Source organism: Pygoscelis adeliae, unplaced genomic scaffold (genome assembly GCF_000699105.1).
Source record: "Pygoscelis adeliae isolate BGI_AS28 unplaced genomic scaffold, ASM69910v1 Scaffold8, whole genome shotgun sequence".
NCBI lineage: Eukaryota > Metazoa > Chordata > Aves > Sphenisciformes > Spheniscidae > Pygoscelis > Pygoscelis adeliae.
This window is the reverse complement of record NW_008825260.1, coordinates 1,329,381-1,338,339: the sequence shown is the minus strand read 5'-3', so window position 1 is coordinate 1,338,339 and position 8,959 is coordinate 1,329,381. Positions and strand designations below refer to the sequence as shown.

The following is an 8,959-nucleotide window of genomic DNA, read 5'->3' as shown; positions in this document are numbered from 1 at the left end:
CGAGCAGTTGTTACATCAGATGTTTGTGCTGTAAGAAGGTTCAGAGGGACCTTGACAGGCTGGAGAAATGAGCCAACGTGAACCTCATTGAGTTCAACAAAAGAAGGTGCAAAGTCCTGCACCTGGGAGGAATAAACACATGCACTAGGACAGGCTGGGGGCCAACCAGCTGGGAAGCAGATTGCCAGGCAAAGACCCAAAGGTCCTGGTAGACACCAAGTTTAACATGCGCCAGCAATGTGCCCTTGCGGCAAAGAAGGCCAACAGCATTGAGGTCTGCATTGGGAAGAACGCTGCCAGCAGGTTGAGGGAGGTGATCCTTCCCCTCTACTACACTGGTGAGACACATCTGCAGTTCTGGGTCCAGGTCTGGGCTCCTCAGTACGAGAGAAACATGGACATACCAGAGAAAATCCAGTAAAGGGCCACAAAGATGATTAGGTGTTTGAAGCATCTGACATAGGAGGAGAGGCTGAGAGAGCTGGGACTGTTCAGCCTGGAACAGAGAAGCCTCGGGGGGGATCTTATCAATGCATATAAGTACGTGATGGGGAGAGGTAAAGAGGACAAAACCAGGATCTTCTCAGTGGTGCACAGTGAAAGGACAAGAGAGAATGGGCACAAAAATTAAATACATGAAATACTGCTTAAATATAAGAAGAAGCTTTTTTAATTTGTGAGCAGTCAAACACTAGAACAGGCTGCCCAGAGAAGTTGCGGAGTCTCCATCCTTCATGATATTCAGCACACATCTGGACATGGTACTGGGCAACCTGTTCTAGCTCACCCTGCTTTGAGTAGGGGGCACTGGAGTAGACAAACTCCAGAGATGCCTTCCTACCTCAACTATCATGTGATTCTGTGGTTACTGTCTATTGCATGCATTTTTATAATAATGCTGGGATAAAGTTGAGAAAATCTGTCCTAAGATAATTGTTTTCAAACAAAGAGCTAAAAGTTTTCTCAAACAAAAAACCAACAAATAGATTAACAATGAAGTCTAAAGGAAACTTTTTGGAATGAGTCAGATTCAACAGGGGAATTTTAGCAGTGATTGAAACAGTAGAACTCTATTGCTATATAACCCAAATTATTACATATTTGTATACAGAGTAAAGATCTAAAAGTAGTCACAGACTAATTTAATTTCTTATTTCCCTATCTGGATTCTTGTAATCTCACTAACTTCCAGCACGTGTCCAAGTGTATTATGGAAAGTTCATATGCAGAAATGAAAAAATTCTGACATACAAACAGCCATACCATATTGGAGTCCAGATTTGGAGTCTGGTATTTTCAATTTAACTAGTTTTCCCCCAAAAGGACAATGGAACTCTTAACAGTTTACCAAAATGTAGCTCATCGTAAGTTAGGATGCTAAAATAAATCTCTCATAAAACTGTTTAAGAAACAGTTTCTGAAGGAATCATTACGTTTATTAAAAAAAGACCATCAATTTGATTAAAGAACCCAAGTTTAGGAAGAAAATCTGTTAAGTTGCTTTTCACAACAGTAAAAGATTATAGGTATTATTAAGCAGATGGAAAGCAGAGTGTATTTCTACAATAAACTTACAGGTAGGGGAAATACGTATTGTTGAAAGCAAATTGCCAATATTGAAAAGTTGAGGCCTCTAAGAACATTGCAATTAAAAGGGGTGCGGGGGTGGGGGGAGGAGGATGGTAAATTAACTTAAAAAAACCAAACCAAACAAAAGAAGCCATATGAGAGTTGCTGTCACAGCACTTCTTGAAGACTACCAAACTTCTCAGGCATGTGCTTTTGCTTTTTTCTCATATGAAAGTCTTAAGACAAAGTCTGCTCTTCCCACTGGCTGATTGGGCTGATTTCACTGGAAACTTTTATACAGAAGAAGAGCAGAAAAAACTTCTGTTAAATTTGTATTTCGAATGAGACATTCAAAAGAAAAGGTCACAGACGACATCTGACATTTGGGCTGGGTAAAGGGAAATCAGGCAAAAAAGTGGACTTTTGCAAGGCACATTGGCACAAAGGAGCAACTGAAGTTGTGTGAACAGATGAGGTAAAATAGATAAGAAAAGGTCTGCAGAAAATCGAAGAGGATATCAGCTCCCGAGGTCTGCAAAAGTAAAAAGACAATCCACAAGAAAAGAGAGGCCGTAAAACCAGGAAGGTGTCATTGTGGAAGTACAAGGAGAAGAAGATTTTACAGAAGAAACAGATGATGCCAAAAGTAGGAAGAATGAGTCTGGAGAAGACTTTTGGAGGCTCAACCAATGGGAGTGTATTACCATAGAGTGTTGGTGGAATGCCAAGGGGTCCAGGGCAGACTTAGGAGAAAAGGAACATGAAGGAATTTTCTTAGATAAGCTTTCTAAGGAGTTTAGAAATTAAAAGGAGCTGGAATGTGACTATTAATGTTCCATACAAATTATCAAAGTCTGTTCTGGGCAGAACAGAGAAGAGAGAGACTGAAACAAAAACATGCCTTGCATGGGCAGAAGAGTTTCACACTGAGCATGTTTGTATCTAAGATCTCCTTCCCATACACAAACTAACCGCAAGAGATATGCGAAAAAGGCAATAGAAAACTGCGCATAATGGCAATTATAGCAAAAGCTGGCTTTCAACTCCAAGTTTATAAGTTATCTGATTTTTGAAAGGACAAATTCAGTAATCTTTGAAAAAGTAAAATTATCTTTTTAGGAATATTAACTGTGAAAATAATAACTGGCAATGTGTATCAATCACTTTGCAATAGATGTTAATCACTGAACATTAAAAAAGATCTTTAATACTTTTAAACAAAATGCAAACTCAATTTTCTGTTAATACAAAGTGCATCCTACATGCCTGATAGTGGTGGTCTAAGTAAAAAAGAACCAATTACTTCTAGAAGTCAAACATTCTGAAATTTCAGACACTGAATCAGTGGCATTGATTGTATTGGGAATTCTTTTCTGATGATAAGATGATGTTCACCACTGGAGGACTAGTGAATCACTCTGATAGGAAGAATTTGAATGTTACTCAAAGAGCTAACATTCCATTAAATTTATTTTTATATAGCTACGTAGATTTACATAAAATTAAAATACTGGAATTGTTTGCAAATATTTTGAATAAATGGTTAAATCCTGTTTCTTATCTCACTTTATTATATAAAACAGTGTATTTGGCAATGCCCCACACTAAATGCTACTTTCTGTTGCCATGATGCAAACAAGTACCACCATAGCATAAAATGATTGCCATGGTTTTAAAATGAGTATAAAAGGAAGGAACAACCAAGTTTCAGGATTGTGCTCTAAAGAGTATATTGCACAAGGCAGCTAAATATCAATATTTATAAGCTTACAGCAATTGCATGGGCATTTGCTGGTGAAATGTAGCTCTGTAACGTTCCTCTGTCAGTACACAGTAGGAGGAGTATTAATTTTTAAATGCGTAACAGCAAACATGAGTTAAAATCTGCTTAGATTTACAATTTGACATGAACCCACATCAAAAGCTGATGATCATTTAAATCCATCCTAAAATAAGCATACAGCTATAAAATGTTTATCAGCTAAACAATAGCTGTCATTTTAAAAATAATCAGTGATATACTTATTTCAAGTCATCACTGGCATACTAAATGTGATTTCGCACTGAGTGTATCCTGAAAATTTGCATCTCATAAGGTAAATCATTAGCCTTTAGAGCACAGATGTTCTGACAATCTCTCTTCTACATGGTCCCACATATGATGTTTTAACAAACTACTTTCCTAAAACTTTCGTAAGTGTAAGGTTTTGTAAGGCTTAAGAAGAAACTAGGTAAAATACGTTTTGTATTTTAACTATTTTACTTCGAGGTGAAGTAAAATTGGTTGAAATTGGATGTAAGGAAAAGCTGCAAAATGTACTTGTATACTACTTCAAAAGCTTTCTTCAGTCTTCCAGCTCAGAAATTCTCAAACATGTTCGGTGCAAAAAGTGAAGGATGCAACCCCCCCCCCGCCTCCATTATTCAGGGCTTGAAAAGTAAGACAAAGGTGAAATTATTTGTCCAAATGTACAGAAGAGGCAGACGTTGTTAGCATAAATGATGATTTAAGAATATTCAGTAGCACAGGGAAGCATATTTTCTGTTTTAAAGTACTAAAATATTGTAAAAGAATGCTGAATTACACTTCTCTGTAACTGAAATATAACTATTTTATTGAAAAGCTACAATTTAAAACCAGAAAAAGTTGAATAGTAATTGTTTGTAATTGTTGCCTTACTTCAGAAACCCATAAGGAGAAAAGGAGTCCTAAGGCCATATCTATGTTGTTTCTGAGATATGCAGAAATCCAATGGCTATCACAGGGTGAAAAATTTGAATAAATCCCAGAGTAGTACCAGATTGGAAAATTCAACAGCAATGAAATTTTACAGAATTCATTTATCCTTTACAGGTAAACTTTTTCTAGACAGGTCCTTTGACATTAAAAAATTGCAAACGTAAATTCTTAGTTCAGTATACCTTTACAAAATGTAAACCTGAAATAAGTTTACTGCTTTTGATACACGACACAGGTCAATGCTGACTGGGTAACCTCCATCCCTACACACTGTCTTTGCTTTGTGTTAGCAGAATTTAGCAAAACTTGACTACACTATACAGTTAAAATTATTTTATAGCAGCTGTGAGTCATTAGCATAACACAAGCTTTTTCAAAATTAATGAGAAAATCCTTGCATTGTTTCCTTTCAGAAGCAAATAAATGTAAGAATGTATTTCTTATACTATTGGATATTCCTAAACACGTAATAAATCTTATAATTTCATATAATGTAATGAAAATTAGATGACACAAGAATAGTCACGCTTCTCAATAGGCAAAATAATTTCTAAAGGTGTATGTTCTGCTTATAGAAAAACATGAAAAAAGGAATTCATTCATCTCAGCTATGTTGAAATCAGATTTGCATAAGGAATGCTTAAAAAGGTCTAGCTTTTCCAAAATGTACCTCTGAAAATCCAGAAAGTAAATAAATTAAATCATGGTACATTAAAACAAAATTTAATTTTGAGGACAAAGTACTCTGTCCCCTGGACTCTATTTTTACAGAATGTGGAGCAATATGTAAATAAAAAAAATTACAAATAAGAACTTCAACAGATTATTTATCCTTCCATGTGTCCTGGTTTTGGCTGGGATAGAGTTAATTTTCTTCCTAGTAGCTGGTACAGTGCTGTGTTTTGGATTTAGGACAAGAACAATGTTGATAACACACCGATGTTTTAGTTGTTGCTGAGCAGTGCCTACACTAGTCAAGGACTTTTCAGCTCCCCATGCTCTACCGACTGAGAAGGCTGGAGGGGGCACAGCCAGGACAGCTGACCCAAACTGGCCAAAGGGGTATTCCATATCATACGATGTCATGCTCAGTATATCAAATGGGTGGAGTCAGCCAGGGGGTGGTGACCACTGCTCGGAGACTGGCTGGGCATCGGTGGATGGGTGGTGAGCAATTGCATTGTACATCACTTATTTTGTATATTATTATTATTATTATTATTGCTTTCCCTTCCTTTTCTGTCCTATTAAACTGTCTTTATCTCAACCCCAAATTTTCCTTTTTTTCCTGATTCTCTCCCCCATCCCACTGGGGGGTTGGGGAGTGAGCAAACGGCTGTGTGGTGGTTAGCTGCCTGCTGGGTTAAACCACAACACCATGTCATATATTCATTTCTTCTTTGGAAAGCTAGGAGGTGTCTATATTGAAAAGCGTACATGAGAGAGAGAGTTCGACTGTCAAAAAACTTATCAATGTTGGTTCTTATCAATGTTGTTGCAATTCACACGAACCTTCCTTTTTGTCTTCTGCAGCAATCTTCACTTTTGTGTCTGTTATATCTTTGAAAGAGGCCAGAAAGAGTACTACATCTCCTTTTTCATTCTTTATAGGAACAATATCCAGTAGGCACCAGAAAGAAGACCCTGCAAGGATAAAGAAGGAATTTAATTCAAACAGCTGTCTTTGCAGAGAGAGGGAAAAAAAAAAAAAACCAACTGAACTACTAAATCTACAACTAACGTAATTCTAAAAAAAAATCTTATTTAGGAGGTCAGTAGTCAGGGAATCACAGATGTTCAGCTCATGTAAATATCTTTGCATCATTGGTTGAAGCTCAGTAATACTGCTTTCTCTAGAAGGAAGGCATTAATTTAAATGCAAAATTTATCTACAGGGATCATTAACAGAGTTTAATGAAGCTGCTTACTCCTCTGAAACCATGCTTTCTTTTGAACTCTCAACTGATGTTGCTTATTTTACTGGAATAGCTTTCACTTTGTTAACTTGACCTCTGAAGCTTCCATGTTTACTATAGAATCATTCTACCTTAATCATCTGACTTGATACTCATTAAAATCTCTTGACAGAAGACATGATAGTCAGAGCATCATTCCACTAATTCAAAGATACTTAAACTAATCAGATGTCAGACTTAGAATAGAAATAGAATTAACTTCTTGCAGCTAACAGATGGTGAGATTTATACCACACATCATCTGTAAAATTAATATCAGCTATCTTCCTTACCATTTATGATGTTCACCTTGCTAAGACTTAAGTTAGACAACGCTGAGTTTGGCAAAATTTTTAATTCATGTCAACCGTTCTCTGTGCACACTTGCTACATAATTATACTGCTTAAAATAAATCGTTATTGTCACTGACTGTGTCACATGTCCTGTTTGCAAGGTATGTTGTTCAATTCCAACGACATCTTTCATAAGTTTGCCATTAATGCAGACCACTCAGAACAGAAGATAATGAATGCCTAGGTGCTGGTAATGCATTGGAAGTATAACGGAGATCTCGGCAAACACCCAAGATCCCAATCCCATCCACTCTGGGATAATTCAGCCCAGTGCCAGACTTCTGTGTTTTTCAGTTTTTGGGTATCAACATTAACTACCTCCACCCACCATCAGCCTACTAGTATTATTTATAAGATATATAAGTACTGTTACAGCATTACTTTTTTAGTTTTAAATTTCGGTTTTGGACATGTGTTTACACTTCCATAATCATGTTCCTTCCCAATATGCTATTTTTGGCATTCATTTACAAGCACAAGACTACTTGCATTCATAAAAGGCAACAGGAATAGTTCCCTGGACCACTGCTGTCACAACTGACTACTGCCAAATGATCAGCTGAGCTTTGGAGGGCTCCTTAGGAAGAACAGGCAGATTAGTCACTTCCCACCCTATTCTCTGTCTCCGCAGTCTTGAAAATGAACTGGACACATCAAGATCACAATTCAGCTTTCTAATTTACATTTTCAACTGGAAGTTCCCTGACTGTTAGTTGAAGGCTGAGGGCAAGCATGGGAGGTGAAACAGCAGCTTTCCTTTTGAAGGGCCACGACAATGGAAGGTCCAAAAGTATGCTTCAGAGGAAATTCATCTGGCCCTCTCCATCCTGGTCAAACTTTCCAAAAGGCAGAGAGGCAGCTTTGAGAACAATATTACTAGTTCAGTCGTCAGGTAATGCTTCCACTTAAGATATTTAAAGAAGGGACACGGAGAATTGGGAACAGGAGGAAAGAAGACTGGAGAAGGAGAGAAAAATCATGGGAAGAAGCAGACTGGCTTTATATTGGGTTTATTCTCATTCTGAGGTAGCAGACAGAGCAAGCAAAGAAGCCCTTTTAAAAGAAGGCAGAACTGATGTCGGAAGCAAGATATTTCTACTGTTCCTTTTTCCATTTTAATTTTCTATCCTTAATTCATTTTTGTACAGATTTGACTCTTTTATCAAAACTTCTGGGAAAAACTGCTCAGCGCTGTTACTGTCAGAAGTGTTGTAGAGAGCCACCACCCTATCAATCTGAAGTGATACATTCAAAGAGAAGAAGCCTTAAGCAATTTTACTCTCCTTCTTAAAAATAGAATCACAGATCTCTACAGAATATCATTGTAACTCTTAAATGGGCCAAATTCTTTCTTGTAAGGTTACATTCTGCCTGGCTACATTCTAGTGGTAGTTTCAGCTGGACAAGAAGTCACTCTCAACTCCTTCTTCTACACACCACCAATAGCCGCAATGTTCTTTTAAACAGATGTTGTAATCTCCTCCAGAAATAGAAGCATATCTTAACTCTTTTCAATTGTTTCATGTCCTTTCTACACACATACATACACAGATTAGTCATTAAGGCTACTCCTGGAAGGAAGTTGTGGACATCAGCCATGTTCAAACAAACCTAACTCAGTTATGCTAAAAAGCATACCTGGTAATATTATCTGAAATGATAGATTTGCAGGTTTAGGGAAGCTATTGTAACATGGTTCATCAGTAGAAATAGAGACAAATCCATTTAATGTTTCATGTTTTAATGCATTTCCTCTTTTGTATAATCAAAGTGCATTTGAATTCTTTTCAGGTGACCACCGGTCACTGAAATCGTTCCACACCCTGTCATCATTTATTGTCATTTGCTGTTTCTCTTCAATCATATTTTCTCTCATTATCTGTCCTCATTCTCATCCTCCACTTCTGTAAATATGTCTGAAAATATTTTGACTAAGCAAAGCAAATATGGATAAAAAATGGTATGCACCACTAAAGAAAACACATATCCAATACATGCACAGGCTACTTCTCTCCTGAAGAGCTCCAGGTTAGTGCCCTGCATGGTGGAGCTGTTGGTCTTGGCATTACTTATACACTCATCTTCAGAAGTCCTAAGTTGAGCTTGTGAGTTTGGGTTTTTTTTGTTTTTCTGTCTTCACTCTGAAAGGAACTGTGCTGATTTTGGCTGGGATAGAGTTAATTTTCTTCATAGAAGCTAGTATGAGGTTATATTTTGGATTTGTGCTGAAAACAGTGTTGATAATACAGGGATGTTTTCATTATTGCTGAGCAGTGCTTACACAGAGTCAGGGACTTTTCTGCTTCTCACCCCACCCCACCACCAAGCAGGCCGGGGGTGC

The 8,959-nt window shown here is 37.4% G+C and overlaps 1 protein-coding gene across 1 annotated transcript in view; it reads right to left on the bottom strand.

Moving 5' to 3' along the window:
- Positions 1-8,959, bottom strand: part of KCNH8 (potassium voltage-gated channel, subfamily H (eag-related), member 8) — a 202,597-nt gene that overhangs the window by 116,983 nt on the left and 76,655 nt on the right. The window contains exon 3 of the mRNA XM_009329509.1: positions 5,822-5,953. Within this exon, the coding sequence (XP_009327784.1) occupies positions 5,822-5,953 (132 nt within the window). The remainder of the gene's footprint in view (positions 1-5,821; positions 5,954-8,959) is intronic.